Raw genomic sequence first — 17,081 nt, forward strand, 5'->3', positions numbered from 1 at the left:
CTTTGAAATGCATGGAATGTCTCAGCAAGTAAAGGTGTTAATCAGTTGGTAGGAATTTTGTGTTAACTGAGATTACATTTGTTCCTCCAGGTGACCATCGTGGAGAAGGCGGACAGCTCCAACGTGCTGCCCAGCCCGCTCTCCATCAGTACCAAGAATCGTATGACATTCCTGTTTGCTAACCTGAAGGACCGAGACTTCCTGGTCCAAAGGATTTCTGACTTCCTGCAGCAGACTAGCTCCAAGATCCACATAGAGAGGGAGCTTACCAGCAGCCTAAACAGCTCAGATGACGAGGTGAAACAAATTGTGGTAATGTTTATTATGTAAATACCTAGTTTACTTTGAGTAAATAGAAAATCTATAAAAGATTGTTGTGGTGTTTTCATTTCAAAGTGCCAAATCTGATGTCTGTCTCCTCCAGGTTTCCTCCCAGCATGGATCCCTGCTCTCCAGCAGCCCACAGCACAGTTTGAGCTCAGAAGGCGAGCGTACGTTCAACCTGAACGATAGCAGAGTGCCAACAGCCACACAAGCCCTCATGACCATGTACCGCCGCCGCTCACCTGAGGAGTTCAATCCCAAACTGGTGAGTTAAATGCACCTTTGTCGAGTACAATTAAAAGCATTTCATCTTTTCAAGCATGGTACGCCACGTAGTTAACCTACTTTAATATATTGTTAATTTCTGCTTCTGTTAAAAGCTATTTTTTAGCATTGGATTCTAAGTTAATCATTGTAATTTCTTTGCTTTTTTTCCTAATAGCCATTAGTCATTTTTCATATCACTACTCTGCATTGATATTAAAGCTGCATGGAGGATGCTGCTAACTGCCACCTAGCTGGATTATTTTTCCCGCAATGTATGAATAAAGCCAGACCTGTTTTTAAGCTCAATGCAATGGGACTGTGACTCTGCATTATAGAATGTTACAATATTTGCTTTGTGTATTGTCCAAGAAATCAATCTAACCACTGGTTTGGAATAGTTAAATTACAAATCTGACAGAAAAATCTTTGCTGTAATTGCACTTGAGCTGCTGCATCTCTGTGAAATACTTTTCGCTCTTTTCTACGGCAAAGGAGTTCCTAAAGGAGCAGGCGTGGAAGAACCACTTTGCTGAGTACGGACAGGGAGTGTGTATGTACCGCACCGAGAAGACGAAGGAGCTGGTCCTCAAGGGCATTCCTGAGAGCATGAGAGGAGAGCTCTGGCTGCTTTTCTCTGGTGAGCAAATGTTCAGGGAGGCCTGAAATGCTGTAAACAAACACTGTGCATACAGTACTGTCTTACACTGCACCTAATGAGACCACACCCTGCATACGACCTGCTCACACTTGATCATAACAGCACATGATACATATTTTGCACGGGTTAATCCACAGACTCAGTGTTGACAAATGCTCAATGTAAGAAGAAGATTTAAAAAAATAAAAATAAATGGAAAGCCAATACTACTGCCACAGCAAAAGATATTCTGGTGTTGCAGCCTACATAACACAATGTAAAGCTTAATTGACCACTTTATTTATGACACAATGTTCATAACCATTCAGATTATTCAAGACTGAAATTGTTTTCCAAACATTCAGTGCTGGCTCTAGCCTAGGTGGTCCGTGAGGCAAGATCTGGAAAAGAGTTAAATAATATTAAAGCCTTTTCCACTTTTCAGCCACTCAACTGAAAACTAATTGTTTTTTTTTTCTTTTTGAAAGATTTCTAGAGTTGACAGTATTCCAATAGAAAAAGCAATATGTTTTAATACTGAATATCAAATATATTCTATTGGACGGCATGTAAAAGCACAAAAGAGTACATTTAGGGGCTATGACTAAAAACGTGTTCCGATTTATTAATGTCTGCTGACCATACACACTTTAAATTATTGGTTTAATAAGTTGTATTCAGTTGTTCATATCAGATTACATTTGTATTTGTAGACTACTGTATACAGTGGCTTGAATAAGTTTACACACCCATGGTAAAGTCAATTTGAAATTGATCTTAATGCCTTAATTCAAAGAATTCTGGAAAATCCAACCTTTTTTTATGGACACCAATTTTCTTTGTGAATGAATAATGTATTGTAAATAAATAAATGTTCTTCCTTAAAATACCGGGGGCATAAGTATACACACCCCTATGTTAAATTTCAGTAGAGGGAGGCACATTTTTATTTTTAAAGGCCAGTTATTTCATAGATCCAGGATACTATGCATCCTGAAAAAGTTCCCTTATTCAAGCCACTGTATACTCAGAGAAAGGCAACCTGGTCATGCACTGACATATGATAAGGGAATTCAGTAATAATCCTGCTGACACGAGATACGTTTTGTTATTCATTATCTGGAGTAAATTGGCTTGAAGAAAAAAAAATAATAATCTGACTTGATTTTTTTGGAAACCCGTCATACACAAGCATATGTTAATTTCCATGACTAGTTGAACACAACATTTTTAAACTTTACCACCAAACATGGTGCTGCTAAATGAAATCTTTCCATTACCTGCAGACTCTTGTAGCTAGTGACTGTCCACACCACACTTCCCTGTGTACATGCACAGTCATGCAGCAGCTTGTTCATTACACATCCCCACCCTAGCAGTACTGGGTTATCTACAGCTCCTCTCACTTTCTTTCCAGTGACCCACTTAATGCTCACTTGGCTGTTGTCATAGCTACATAGTGTTCACCTTAGTCACCCTTACTACCTGCACCAAGAAAACGATTTACCCTGCTCATTTAAAACATTCAGTTTTTGTTTTTTTTAGAACAAAGGGTGTAATAACCAGTTTGAAGAGATTAATAGGCACACTGAGGTGTGTGGAAAACTGTGCTGATAACATGGACTTTCTCATTGTTTCACTGGAAAGTTATTTACCTTACTTAACTGAAGTCAAGTACAGTTAACCAGCAAACAGATCTCTAAGGCACGTAATTACCAGTACCACTGGTGTTACAGCACTCTTTTCTTTTTTTCTCATTTAAAAGTCCAACTTTGTGGTTCCAATGCTCTTTTTAAATCAGAAGATGCTCTGTTTAATAAACCGATATCAAAATAAGACACCTTTTGATGTGACAATAGGGATTGTAAAGTTGTGTTTTGACAGAGCTCATGGAGTCTATTTCTTCTTGTAGTTAACAGGCTGCTGACAATAGGCAGGGTACAAGAGTGTGATGTGCATATTGATAAGTGATTGAAAAACATAACTGAAACTCTGATAAAAATCAGTTAATGGTTTGGTGTTTACCATCATTGGTTTTGTAGTTTACTGTAGAAGCAGAGATCTCCTACATTGCTTGCTGTGTTCAGATGTTATCTGGAATAGTTACAGCAGTTGTTGTACAGCAGCACTAGCTGACTGATTTTAAATTTGCAAGAACTATAGACCAATACAACAACAAGCTAAAATGAACTGACAATATAAGTTAAATGACTTACAGTTCTCAAAGACGCACACACACAATCTCAATTAATTATCCTCCGGACAGCTAGTCTTTTTCTTTTCTCTCACTTTTTTCGCGCCCGCTTGCGGTGTGTCCGCGCTACTCTCCGACATGACGACCTCTTGCACAGTACAAAACAAAAGTAACAAGCCAATTTTGTAAAATGTAAGGAGTAGAACGTACAGATATTTGTGTTTTAAAATGTAAGGACCAAAAAGTTGCCATTAAAAAAAAAAAAGAAAAGAAAAAAAAAAAATCTGAAAAATCCACTTGAATACAGTAAGTATTTGAACTTCATTACTTCCCCTCTGTTATTTATCCATGAATGAATGGTGGTGGTGTTTTTTTTAACCTTTTTACAAATCTAGTTACAGGCTGTGGGTTTGACATCAAGAAGAAAACCTCTTTGAAGGAGTTAAAAAAAAACACTTCTTTTCTACATAAGTTTGCTCCTTTGCAGTAACAAGATTCAGCTTCAGAATCGCATCCCAGTATGGATGCCTTGAGGGTTATGTACTGTAGCCTGTTGGCATCTCACATTTAGTACCTTTAATTTTATTTTAGTTGTTTCATGCGTCAGTTGTATGTGATAAATGTATATAATAATTTTTTTTTTTCTTCAAAGTTACTGCAAATCTTTCTGCATTTTGCTGCTGTGGCACTTGAATTTTCCCTGCCTATCTTATCTTAGGATTTAAATATATAATGACAGCTTTGCATGTAATCAACCCTACTACAAAGACTGTTACCATAGCTCTTGTAGTTATCTCTGAGGAGTGACCTCGTGTTTTTTCCATAGGGACCATCAACGAGATGGCTACCCATCCCGGATACTACGAAGACCTGGTGGAAAAGTCGATGGGCAAATACAACCTGGCAACAGAGGAGATAGAGAGGGACCTGCACCGCTCTCTCCCTGAGCACCCAGCCTTTCAGAATGAGATGGGCATCGCTGCCCTCCGCAGGGTCCTTACAGCCTATGCATTCAGAAACCCCAACATTGGATACTGTCAGGTACACACACTCCCCTCGATTTTGACATGAACTGCCAGAAACCTTGCAGTCCTTGGCAATACTTGAAAATCTCCTTCTCCCTCGACACCATAGGCTATGAATATTGTGACATCTGTGTTGCTGCTCTACGCCAAAGAAGAGGAGGCTTTTTGGCTGCTTGTGGCGCTCTGTGAGAGGATGCTGCCTGACTACTACAACACTAGGGTTGTAGGTCAGTATGTGCATGTCCTTCTTTATTTTATGGTGTTTGATTTGACTGTTTTCTATTTGTTAAACATCTTGTTTCTTCCCCAGGTGCCCTAGTGGATCAGGGGGTGTTTGAGGAGCTTGCCCGTGAGTACATTCCTCAGCTGTACGACTGCATGCAGGACCTCGGGGTCATCTCCACTATCTCGCTCTCCTGGTTCCTCACCCTCTTCCTGTCGGTTATGCCGTTCGAGAGCGCTGTGGTGGTGGTGGACTGCTTCTTCTACGACGGCATTAAGGTCATCTTTCAGCTGGCGCTCTCTGTGCTGCACGCCAACATCCACCAGCTGCTGGGCTGCAAGGATGACGGCGAGGCCATGACCGTACTTGGCAGGTAAGGAGAGGCAAAAGGGACAATACTACATCCTTTATCCTTCTTCACTCACCCATCCTCTAAAACCAGTGGTGGTATGTAACAAAGTACAGTTGTGTTCAAAATAATAGTCCTCATAAATCAAATTTTTTGGTAGAAGTGATATTTCTACATGGCAAATAAATAATTTATTAGTTGTAGAGTTATAAAAACCATCAGACCCAATAGGGTCAAATGTTGTGCATGCTGGTTATAGTGAATTTCACACTGAAACACTCAGCAAAATAGGTTGTTCCAAACATTGCTCTGAGGAACAGCGGACTATGATTTAAAAAGTTGAATGGAGGAGGGAAAACGTATAAAGAAAGGAATGGGAGAAATGTGACCGTGCCGGTCGGCCAGTAGTTATCTGTCCATCAATCTGGAAGGCGGAGCCTATGAAGGGGGTGTTGTTTTTGTTTGAGTAAATAATAATCTTTGCACAGCATTGCTTACTACATCTTTTAAAAAGTACTGTTAATACTTTAAGTATTCTTTCCTCATGATACTTTTACTTAAGTAAAATTTTCAATGCAGGACTTTAACTTATATCATAAGGTATTTTCTTTACAGTGTGGTTTAAGTACATTTTCCTACGTAAAGGATTATGGATACTTTTTCCACCACTGTCAAAAACCCTAAAAACTATTTTAACATTTAACAGATATTTCTATCCCACAAGCCTGAAAGGTTTCTTGATCATCTTGGTAATTCGCTTGTTTTGTAGATACTTGGACAGTGTGACCAACAAGGACAGCACCCTCCCCCCCATCCCCCACCTGCACTCCTTATTGACAGACAATGGAGAACCGCATCCAGAGGTTGACATCTTCAAACTGGTCCGCAGCTCCTACGAGGTATTCAACCTGGATGATGATGATAATGGCCGTGTGTAAATCTGTGTCCTCCTCTGTTTTCTTAAACTTAAAGTTTTTCTAAATTTAAGTTTAACAGTATCTCACTGAAAAGCCCAGCCCAGCTGTCTCCTCACAATCAAGCAACTGTCTCCAGTCGCACTTGTTTCCACTGTGATAACAGACTTTCAGTTGTCATACTACATTTAAATTCACACTTTTTCTTATGGTTTGTCCTTATTCTTTTGTGTCAGAAATTTGGTTCAATCCGTGCAGATGTGATTGAACAGATGCGTTTCAAACAGAGACTGAGGGTGATCCAAACCATTGAAGATACAACTAAACGCAACGTGGTAAGGACCCACTGACTTACCCTTAACACTGGAATTAGACACGTTTGTGAAAGTGTAAAAGTACACTCTGTGTGTTTAACTATAATGTTCTTTCTCTACCCTGTCGTGCAGTTGCCACAACAGTAATCAGGCAACATGAAAGAACTTTAAAAAGTTTCCTCAAATTTAGATTTGATCCTTGAAACCCAGTAAACAACATTCTTGTCATAAGATCCTGTGCTCTCTTTTCACGCTTGACAATATTCTTGTGGTATTACTTACATTTAAATATGTCATAATATATTTCAGGTCAGGACTATTGTAACGGAGACTGCCTTCAGTATTGACGAGTTGGAGGAGCTCTATGTGCTATTCAAGGTGAGTTAAAGCTTTGTGTACCTCAGGCTCCCACTCACTGGTTTGCCATCAAGCTAAATAGGGCTGTAATGATACACCAAACCCAAGATTTGGTTCGTATCAAAATTTAGGACCCACGATTATTTTACAAACTTTGATTTTTTTTTTTTGGGGGGGGGGGTACAATAGTTGAGACACGTAGACCTTTAGTATACATAGAAAAAGTCTTTGAGTCCAACTCATGTAAAATGGGGGCAAAAACAAAGGTGTTGCGTTTAATTTTGTTCAGTGGATATTTACTTGCATGTTATATTTTACAGTTCTGCCCCCTCTTTTCCTCTCTTCAGGCAGAGCACCTGACTAGCTGTTACTGGGGCGGCAGCAGCAACCCCACAGAGCGCCACGACCCCAGTCTGCCCTACCTGGAGCAGTACCGCATTGACGAGGAACAGTTCAAAGGCTTGTTCAACCTGCTGTTCCCCTGGGCCAACGGAGCCCACTCAGACCCCCTGGCTTTGCGCATTTTTCATCTCCTTGACCAAAACGGAGATTCCCTCATCAATTTTCGGGAGTTCATCAGTGGCCTGGGTAAGTTGGTCCTTGTAAATATTCTTTGAAAGTAATGATTTGTAATACAGCGGGTCATTTGTCAAATTGGTGTTTGACGTTCAGATGTGTCCGATATCTAAAGCTTGTTGGTGTGTTTTAGGTATCCTGTGTCACGGGGACCTTACTGAGAAGCTGAAGCTCCTCTACAAGATGCATGTCATACCTGGTGAGTGTGCCTCCATGCAGTTCAGTGTCTTTAGGACACAGTGGAAAATATATTTTCTTTTTAGTGAAGCAGGATTATTAGCTGTACAGAAAAGAGGTGGCTCCATGGAAAATGTTGAGCTCTTTGTCTCACTTGCTGGGCAAATCTCTTTCACACCATTTACTTTTGCCAGCATGTTTCTTTTTTTTTGGGGGGGGGGGGATAACTAACAGAAAAAACTTTACTGTAGTTTAAATTCAGTAATCAATGTAGCTTTATTTTTCTAATTTGAAAATTTGGGATAAAAATGAAATTAATTAAAAAAAGGTTGACAGAATGTTTTCACAAGCCAAGTTGAATTCTCCTCCCAGGCAACACTCATGAACCAGAAGAGCCCGACTCTGCCTTTGAGGCCACTCAGTATTTCTTTGAAGACATTACTCCAGGAACGTCCATCGGTAAGAACCTAAGGTCAACTTTTATTGTGATCAAATTTGTGTTGCTTTGATTACATCCTTACCTATAAGCACATCATGCTTGTGCACAACAAGGAGTTAAGATAACAATTTGTCAACATAACATGTCCCCACGCCATACTGGGGGCCATCTTTTTTCAAAACCCCTTCCTGCCATGGTGACATTTCTTTGGTCTTTGGACCACACCACCACCCTCCAACCCTATAAACGCTGAGTTTGCAGATGTATAAAGAAATGAATTTAAAAAATAAATAGTTAATGAATAAAACCGTACATGAAAAACAAAGTACCAAAAGATGGCTTTGAACCCAATAGTCAAACAATTCAAAAAGCAAGGAAAAAAGGGTGAAAAGTTATAATTATAGCAGAAGAGATTTCCCCTGCGTCATTTGTTGTGCTGTAATTCCTGACAATGTTTCTTATTATAATATACAGGACTTGAGATGAATGATATTTGCATGAGTGGCATTGTTTTTTGTGGTTATTATGGGAATGCCTTGATTTTCTGTGGAAAATGTCCTTGTATTAACCTTGAAACTGCAGACATCGCATGCAGCCTGAATTGTGCACAATGACGGGCACAAAAACAAGTATATTCACATGTTAAATTTTGCTGGCACACTCATGCAGGTGTATCCTGAGTTGAATACACAGAAGCGAGAGAAACTGCCTCAAACACCGTTGCTGATGTTTAGACAACTAAACTTTCAGAAGTGTAGAGAAGTAGAGGCAGTATGTAGCTTGGAAGACAAGAAAAGAATATGTTTAAAAATAATATCCTTGTCTTGAAAATACAGAGGATGCTGCTAAATTATGGGCTTTAAAAGTTCAGTCTAGCTATTGGAATTAGATAATCCTACTATAATTCAATTGAAGAAATGCGGATGTTTGATCTTTTTGCTTCAGGTCATGACTCAAAGTGCAGAAGTGAGAGGGACGATGGCTTTGTTAGAGTTACATTCAAGACTGAAAAAGGTAAGCAGCAAACTGTAAAAGTAATATAAAATCCTGAATGTATAGATCTAATACAACCCACTACAAAGTCACATTTTATCTAAAATTAGCGTTTAGTCTTGTTTAAATAACATAACATTTAGTCTCAATTTGCAGCCAGTAAAAAACTTATATTTACACAAAATGTTATTGGGATTTTTCATTTACTGAACACAATTGATTGTATTTGTGAAGTCATCCATTCACTGAAAAAAAAATCTTATTTCCTCCAGCATGTGTATACAGGATATACCCCTTTTCCATGATGCAACAACATAAATTAGGTTCAGCTCTGCCCATATTTGTAGTCTTTAATCACAATACAGAAACAAGCAGATAATGGCACCCACATGTTTTTAACAACAACAAAATATAGTAAGAGTTAATGACATTATTTGTACATCTTACAGTGAAGAAACTCAACACTCCTGAATATCGCCATTACCTGAAACTGTGGAACCAGGAGACAAAATCTAAACTAGAAAACACAAAAGACCTCCCAAAGCTGAATCAGGTATGTCTTCACCCTCTATATCTGTTGTCATATACAGTATGTGCATAAGAAGCTAAGTAGTAGGGTGGGCTAAAACTGACCCCTGAACTGTTAATTCCTCCAGAGTCAGTTTATTGAGCTTTGCAAGACCCTCTACAGCATGTTCAGTGAGGATGTTGCAGAACAGGAGCTCTATCACGCCACAGCGACAGTCACCAGTCTGCTGCTGGAAATGGGAGAGGTGGGAAAGCTCTTCTCCTCCTCTGGCAGGAAGGACCGCGACATGGAGGGTGAATCGGGGCCGAGCACGTGTACGAGAGACTCCACAGATCCCAAAAGCATCCCGGAGGCCGTGCTGGATGGCATGTTCCAGCAGCGGGGCCAGGGGGACGGCTTTGCCCTTGCAGGTCTGGAGGACAAGCCTAGCCCCTGTGAGGTGGGGAAGGGGGACGAAGGGAGTGAGCAGCTGCCGTCTATGCAAGACATCAGGCTGGAGGACTCCTCTCCCAAAGACGCAGGCACTTCATCTGCCATGCTTATCTCTGATGATGAAACCAAAGATGACACGTCAATGTCGTCTTACTCTGTGCTCAGCGCTGGCTCCCACGAGCTGGACGAGAAGCTGCAGTGCGAGGACATTGCAGATGACACTGTGCTGGTTCGCAGCGACGACGGCGGCAGCGGTGAGAGAAGTAACCGGCCTCAAGGCGGCGGCGGACCCCACGACAGAGGGCTGCCTCACAGCACGAGCATTGATAAAGACTGGACCATCACGTTTGAGCAGTTCCTGGCATCTGTGCTCACCGAGCAGGCCCTGGTGCGTTATTTCGAGAAGCCAGTGGATGTTCCGGCTTGTATAACAAACGCCAAGAATGTGCAGAAAGTCGGCCGCCCCCTACTGTCAGCAAGTGACTATGAGATCTCGCTTTCTGGCTAAGATTTCATACACACATAGACTTTTTAAAAAGGGAATCATGATTATTAGTCGTCGGTCTCGGTGAGCTTCAGAGGACAATGAAGGTGGGTGTATGTGTATGATAGTTGAATGAATGTGACCAAAAACTGCTCTTAGTGATGGATTGTACCAAATGTGAAAGACTTTTATTATATCAATCACTAGATTCTGTCCTACTAAGAGGGAACAGGACATTAATATTAAGGTTTGCTCCAATGAAATCAGTGTGTACATGTAGTAGCCGTACTTTATAAACATAATACATAGGTATTAATATTGTAATCTCTAGTACTCTTAAGCTACGTAGATGTAAATGTCCATGATACTGTAAACTGGGATATTGATAGTCAGTGCACGATCACCTAACATTATATCTGGGTCAAACTATCGCTTCCTTACTTTACAATTCCATTTTCTGTTAAACATGAAATGTTTTTTAGTTTCTCTTGGAATGATAATACAGATAAATACAAAACAAAGCTGTGAAAATTCAATGATTAAGTGAATTTTCATGTGTCACTTCGGCTGTTGTTTTTAAATATTTTTCCCACACACACGAGTTCTGAACAATCACTCCCGAGGATAAGGTCTTATGACATTATTACACTAAAGGTGTTGAATGAGAATCTTGCACTTTCTTTATGTTTACAACATGATGTGGTCCACTAATATTATGGCCTTTTTTATATTTAAAAAAAAACTATTTTAACATTTTTTGCTCTGTACATTTTTACGTTTCTGTATTGAACTTGTTTTTATGTGAAATATTTTTTTATTTTCAATGTCCAGGTGTTTTACTCTGGATTCTGATGCATTGCATAGGCTATTACTCCATCTAATTAAAGTTACAGTATGATTGCTCCAATGCTGCAAAGAACAAAGTCTCAAGCCTTTTTCCTCACTGCCACTATATGACCAATAGAGTGTTACTGCCATCTGGTGGAAGATCATTTGTAATTTATATAATATTTTATACTTTCTGTTTGTTAGTAATCACTACACACAGGCCTGAAATACACACATGCTCAGGACCTAATCATGCATACATGGAGAGATGTCAGAGTGAGTGGGCTGCCAGCTGGACCAGCTCCCTGAGCGGTTGGGGGGGTGTGGTGCTTTGCTCAAGGGCACCTGGCAGTGCCCAGGAGGTGAAGTAACGTCTCTAGCTACTGATTCACACTCCATAATTTTGTGTGATTCCACAGGAATTGAGCTATCACGTGTTCTTTTTGAACGATTTAATGCGTTAGTCTCAAGTCTTGTGTGACTTTAGTACAGTTATGGAATGTAACGAAGTGCTTTACCTTACTTCACTTTTTTATTTTCATGTAACTTTATACATCTACTCCACTATATTTCAGGTTTGACAGCTAAAGTCATGTGTTACTTTGCAGATTGAGATATTATATGACATATTGTCATTCAGTGGTTAAAGAAGTATTTAAATCTTAAAAGTAGCAATACCATAGTGTTGAAATACTCTGGCACGAGTAAAGGTCCTGCATTCAAAATCTTTCTGAAGGTGTTAGCATCAAAAAAGTTAATTTCAGAATAATTTGTTTACATTACTTTCAGTATTCTCTCTCTCTGTCTGTCTGTCTGTCTGAACCAAACACCCTAGGGTTGTGGCTCAGGTTTAACCAATCACAGCAAGGGGAGCTCACTTAAAACTGGACTTTCTGAAGATTGAAAAGAGGCTTTTCCCTCCGATAAATGACAAAGCTATAAAAGATCTAGCAGAAATGATGCTTTGTTTGAACAGTGTAGATAAAGAATTGCTTCTCTTTCCCTCCTGTCTCACACTTTGCTTTCGAGGTATTATAAAATCCACAAATGAAAAGATCTCTTGAGTTTTCCTCATATATAACAAATATGGCTACACCATTTCAGTAGTGATTTATAATAGTTACTGATTACATCAATGGGGAGAAAGACATGATAATCTAATGGGAAAATAAGAACCTTGAGTCTAGTCTGGCCTGTTTAATTCTCTCAATCACAAAATCCCTCCTCCCCCACCCATGCTTATTATTATTATTATTATTATTATGGATTATCAATTTAGTGTATAATGACTTAAGTGTTAGGGAAATTCAGTCTAATGGGGCTGTTGAACTTTACTGCATTGTTTCTAATATTTTGTTTATCCTTATTAATATACAGTAAACAGGGTGGGCACCACAAACTACAGTTTCCAAAATTATCATTAAGTTGTATCAACATCTCTCTAAACTGTTTTAACAAAATCTGACCTTTATAACCTTCAGGAGGGTTGGATTTATTGCGGGGCTTTTGTATCAGACTGCATTAGTTTTACCTAGTTGTACCTGGCAACTGACTGTTGTGGGAATAAGATCACATTTTCTTACCTGTTTCTTCATACCAAAATCGGATTTTCACATAATTTCTATATTGTTAGAGAGGCTACATACAGGTTGGATTCAGGTTAAGGTATTGTGAAACGGCCATCTTCACTGCCAAACTGTTGGGAGGCAACATGTTGTGACGCAAAGTTCTTATCTGATCCATCATGAACTGCAAGTCAGTTGTTTATGTCACTACTCTTCACCCAAACGCTTAAAAAAAACAAAAAAAATGGGGCCCTCTTTTACAAAAATGTGAAACGTATTTTTTATTTAGAACCAGGGCATAATGGGGTTTGTAACCTGGAAATGGGTAAATGCTGTATGATAAAATGATGCTACTGATAGTGTTCAGTTCAGATCTGATAGTGCTTTATTATGTTAAGTGCACAGACACATGGTCCAATAAAGTGAATAATTAATATTAATGATAGATACAGTACAAAGAAAATTGACTTACAGTACTGAATGTGAACATAGCTACACTGTTGATTACATCTTAGGCAAGAAGACAGTTTTGGAAATATACAACAGCTGAAGAGGAAAAGATACTGACTATGCTGTCACAGAAAGGGGGAAGAAAATAGTTGTTTTTGTGAAATGTGCCTGCACAGTGGGGTAAATTGAACATTGACTTTCTGACAGACTGTGGTGTGGACTTTGATTTGACTCATGCGTACAGGAGTACACAGGAACGCCTCTTTGAAGATGTCGTAAAAAGACAGCTAGATCTATATAAATACAGAACCAAAGATGCAGCTTTCCTTTCTGCAGAGTGGCACTCTTTACGAAATATAATCTGGCCAATCAAATCCTGCCTGATAACACACTACTGAGGACCAAAAGGAACCTTACATTTTGGACAAACAACGTAAGTTTGTTTTGTGTTTTTATCATCAATCTACACTTTAATTGTTGGTTCGTAAAAATAAAAAAAATCATTAACCTTTCAATTGCAAAGATGAATGATTAGTAATATTAAACTAATGTTTATATGGTGGTTTTCTCCTTATGTGTCTGAGTGTTTGTGCATGCCTGTAACCCCAGGATTAGGAAATATGGTGGGACTTAAACCCTCAGATGTTCCCCCTCCACTTGGGGTGAAGATGGCGAGTGCTGGTGCTGCAGCCTGTGTAGCTGACCTTATCACATTTCCACTGGACACAGCCAAAGTCCGACTACAGGTATGTGTTGAGTGATACTTACAAAGAAAGAGAAACCTCTTTGTTCCATAAACCTTGTTTTCTTAAACATTTGCTGCAATGCATCTATTATATTGGGATCCTTAGCAAATAATGTTGCCAAATTTCATAACAGTGTAATGTTTGCTACTTCTGACTGAGCAGCTCGACTGTAGACTTTGTCTACCTCATTTTCCCCAAAAGTCAATTGCACTCATTAACACTTGTGTAGCAACATTGCAGCATTTAGGCTAAAGTTTTTTTTTTTTTTTTCTTCTGTAAATCTGGTTTTAGCCTTGTGTGTAATATGTGACCCCAGATTCAGGGAGAGATGAAGGGAGTGGAAGGCATCCGCTACAGAGGGGTGTTTGGGACTATCAGCACCATGATCCGCACAGAGGGGCCCAGGTCTCTGTACAACGGGCTGGTGGCGGGGCTGCAGAGGCAAGTGTGCTTCGCCTCCATCAGAATCGGCCTCTACGACAATGTCAAAGATTTCTACACCGGTGGCAAAGACAGTAAGTGGTTACTTTTGACGTACATGTCTTATATTCTAGTTTCTTCAAAGTAGCCACACTTTCCTTTTTTGATAGCGCTGCAAACCCTTGGTGTTCTCTCAATGAGCTTCACGAGGTAGTCACTTGAAATGGTTTTCACTTCACAGGTGTGCCATGTCAGGGTTAATTAGTGGAATTTCTTTCCTTATCAATGGAGTTGGGACCATCAGTTGTGTTGTGCAGAAGTCAGGTTGAAACACAGCCGACAGCCCTATTGGACAACTGTTAGAATGCATATTATGGCAAGCACCAATCAGCTAAGTAAAGAGAAACAAGTGGCCATCATTACTTTAAGAAATGAAGGTCACTCAGTCAGGAAAATTGCCAAAACTTTGAATGTGTCCCAAAGTGCAGTTGCTGAAAGCATCAAGCGCTACAATGAAACTGGCTCACAGCAGGACCGCCCCAGGCAAGGAAGACCAAGAGTCACCTCTGCTGCTGAGGAGAAGTTAATCTGAGTCACCAGCCTCAGAATTCGCAAGTTAAGAGCAGCTCAGATTAGAAACCAGATAAATACCACACAGAGTTCTAGCAGCAGACACATCTTTAGAACAACTGTTAAGAGGAGACTGTCAAATAGCAGCTAGGAAACCACTGCTAAGGAGAGGCAACCAGCAGAAGAGAAACACAAGGAATGGTCATTAGACCAGTGGAAATCTGGGCTTTCCAGGTTTAAGATCTTTGGTTCCAACCGCGGTGTCTTTGTGCAACAGAGAAAAGGTGACCGGATGGATTCTACATGCCTGGTTCCCAACGTGAAGCAGGGAAGAGGAGGTGTTATGGTGTGGGGGTGCTTTGCTCGTGAAACTGGATTTATTCCAAATTGAAGGCATACTGAACCAGCATGGCTACCACAGCATCCTGCAGTGGCATGCCATCCCATCCAGTTTGCGTTTAGTTGGACGCAAACACCTCCAGGCCGTGTAAGGGCTAGTTGACCAAGAAGGAGAATGATGGAGTGCTGCGCCCACCACAATAACCGGACCTGAACCCAATCAAGATGGTTTAGGGAGAGCTGGACCGCAGAGTGAAGGCAAAAGGGCCAACAAGTGCTGAGCATCTCTGAAAACTCCTTCAAGACTGTTGGGAAACCATTTCAGGTGACGACCTCTTGAAGCTCATCAAGAGAACGCCAAGAGTGTACAAAGCAGTAATCAGAGCAAAGGGTGGCTACTTTGAAGAAACTACAGCATAAGACCCGTTTTCAGTCATTTCACACTTTTTTGTTAAGGACATAAATCCACATGTGTTCATTCATAGTTTTGATGCCCTCAGTGATAATATACAATGTAAATAGTCATGAAAATAAAGGAAACACATTGTGTATGTGTGTGTGTGTGTGTGTGTGTGTGTGTATGTATATATATATGTATATATATATATATATTTACATTCCGCCACGGGTTGTTTCTGTCTATTTGTTTCCAGAGCCTGGTGTACTGGTACGTATTCTGGCTGGCTGCACAACAGGCGCCATGGCGGTGTCTTGTGCACAACCCACTGATGTGGTCAAGGTTCGATTCCAAGCTCAGATGAACCTGGATGGTGTGGCTCGTCGGTACACTGGTACAATGCAGGCCTACAAACACATCTTCCAGAATGAGGGCATACGTGGACTCTGGAAAGGTGCCGTTTAGGAAACATGCTTCAAAATATGTTACTCTTTATAAATCTTTATACGTTGTTTTATTGCCTGGCTTCTTCAGGCACACTACCAAACATCACAAGAAATGCGCTCGTCAACTGCACAGAGCTGGTTACATACGACCTGATCAAAGAGGGCATCCTTAGACACAACCTGATGTCAGGTGAGTGAGAGAGCTCAAGCATGAATGCCTGGGTTACAGTCACACACACACACACACACACACACACAAACACACACACACAGAGAAACACACACGCAGAGAAACACAGACAGCTGATTGGGTTAGAAATCCACACGCCCTCTCATCCCTTCAACTCCACCACAGCTGATAACAGCTGATAACAGCATGTGCTGGTACAGAACATGGTGTATCATCCCCTCAGTGCTGTTAGTAGAGTAGTTAATACAACATTTAATGACTTTTATTCATACCCTTCACTTGTTTTGTTCTCAATCATCTTCTCTCCACAGACAATCTGCCCTGCCACTTTGTATCTGCGTTTGGTGCCGGCTTTGTCACCACGGTGATCGCTTCCCCGGTAGATGTAGTGAAAACTAGATACATGAACTCACCACCGGGCCAATACAAGAGTGCTATCAACTGTGCCTGGACCATGTTGACTAAAGAGGGGCCGACGGCTTTCTACAAAGGGTGAGCGCCTCCTCTCTGACTCTGCACACGGTCTTGTTTAGGAAATTTAGCATGTGAGGTAATTTTGATAAAAATGTTTTAAGCAATGCTGCATTTGTGGCCCTGCTTTAGCTTTTCATTTTCTTTGTTTCATGTAGATTTGTTCCCTCATTTCTGAGGTTGGGATCGTGGAATGTTGTGATGTTTGTCTCATTCGAACAAATCAAGAGAGCCATGATGGTCACAAAGAAGAGGATTGAGGACAGAAATTGACATTCCCATTTCAAAATTTGGCGGAAGAATGTGAACCATTGGGTTGGAACATCGCTGAAGATATATCAATTCACCTTTTTAGTTTTATTCTTTTTTTTTTGCGGTGACAAAAGAAAATTTGTCAAAAAATGAATGTTGGAGTTACGTGTATC

At 40.3% G+C, this 17,081-nt stretch overlaps 2 protein-coding genes across 5 annotated transcripts in view; both read left to right on the forward strand.

The window, feature by feature from the left end:
* tbc1d9 (TBC1 domain family, member 9 (with GRAM domain)) overlaps window positions 1-17,081 on the forward strand; it is a 39,574-nt gene that overhangs the window by 13,925 nt on the left and 8,568 nt on the right. The window contains exons 7-22 of one of the 3 annotated variants that reach the window (XM_034888087.1): window positions 91-297; window positions 425-588; window positions 1,077-1,228; window positions 4,249-4,463; window positions 4,557-4,674; window positions 4,758-5,043; window positions 5,789-5,918; window positions 6,170-6,268; window positions 6,557-6,625; window positions 6,952-7,192; window positions 7,314-7,379; window positions 7,730-7,816; window positions 8,742-8,810; window positions 9,239-9,342; window positions 9,446-10,264; window positions 16,225-16,256. In XM_034888087.1, the coding sequence (XP_034743978.1) occupies window positions 91-297; window positions 425-588; window positions 1,077-1,228; window positions 4,249-4,463; window positions 4,557-4,674; window positions 4,758-5,043; window positions 5,789-5,918; window positions 6,170-6,268; window positions 6,557-6,625; window positions 6,952-7,192; window positions 7,314-7,379; window positions 7,730-7,816; window positions 8,742-8,810; window positions 9,239-9,342; window positions 9,446-10,258 (2,820 nt within the window). In that variant the 3' untranslated portion in view covers window positions 10,259-10,264; window positions 16,225-16,256. Of the gene's footprint in view, window positions 1-90; window positions 298-424; window positions 589-1,076; window positions 1,229-4,248; window positions 4,464-4,556; window positions 4,675-4,757; window positions 5,044-5,788; window positions 5,919-6,169; window positions 6,269-6,556; window positions 6,626-6,951; window positions 7,193-7,313; window positions 7,380-7,729; window positions 7,817-8,741; window positions 8,811-9,238; window positions 9,343-9,445; window positions 11,154-16,224; window positions 16,257-17,081 lie in introns of those variants that run through there. The other 2 variants (XM_034888104.1, XM_034888096.1) reach the window with 2 other exon arrangements.
* On the forward strand, window positions 13,261-16,989 carry ucp1 (uncoupling protein 1). 2 transcript variants are annotated; one of them, XM_034888134.1, is made up of 7 exons: window positions 13,261-13,510; window positions 13,687-13,823; window positions 14,140-14,338; window positions 15,806-16,003; window positions 16,084-16,185; window positions 16,497-16,677; window positions 16,815-16,989. In XM_034888134.1, exons 2-7 carry the CDS (start codon window positions 13,698-13,700, stop codon window positions 16,927-16,929), a joined length of 921 nt encoding a protein of 306 aa, XP_034744025.1. In that variant the 5' UTR covers window positions 13,261-13,510; window positions 13,687-13,697; the 3' UTR covers window positions 16,930-16,989. The 2 variants fall into 2 exon arrangements, with proteins under 2 accessions (XP_034744025.1, XP_034744018.1); XM_034888127.1 differs by having other exon boundaries at window positions 13,371-13,510; window positions 13,678-13,823.

Source organism: Etheostoma cragini, chromosome 2 (genome assembly GCF_013103735.1).
Source record: "Etheostoma cragini isolate CJK2018 chromosome 2, CSU_Ecrag_1.0, whole genome shotgun sequence".
Lineage (NCBI taxonomy): Eukaryota > Metazoa > Chordata > Actinopteri > Perciformes > Percidae > Etheostoma > Etheostoma cragini.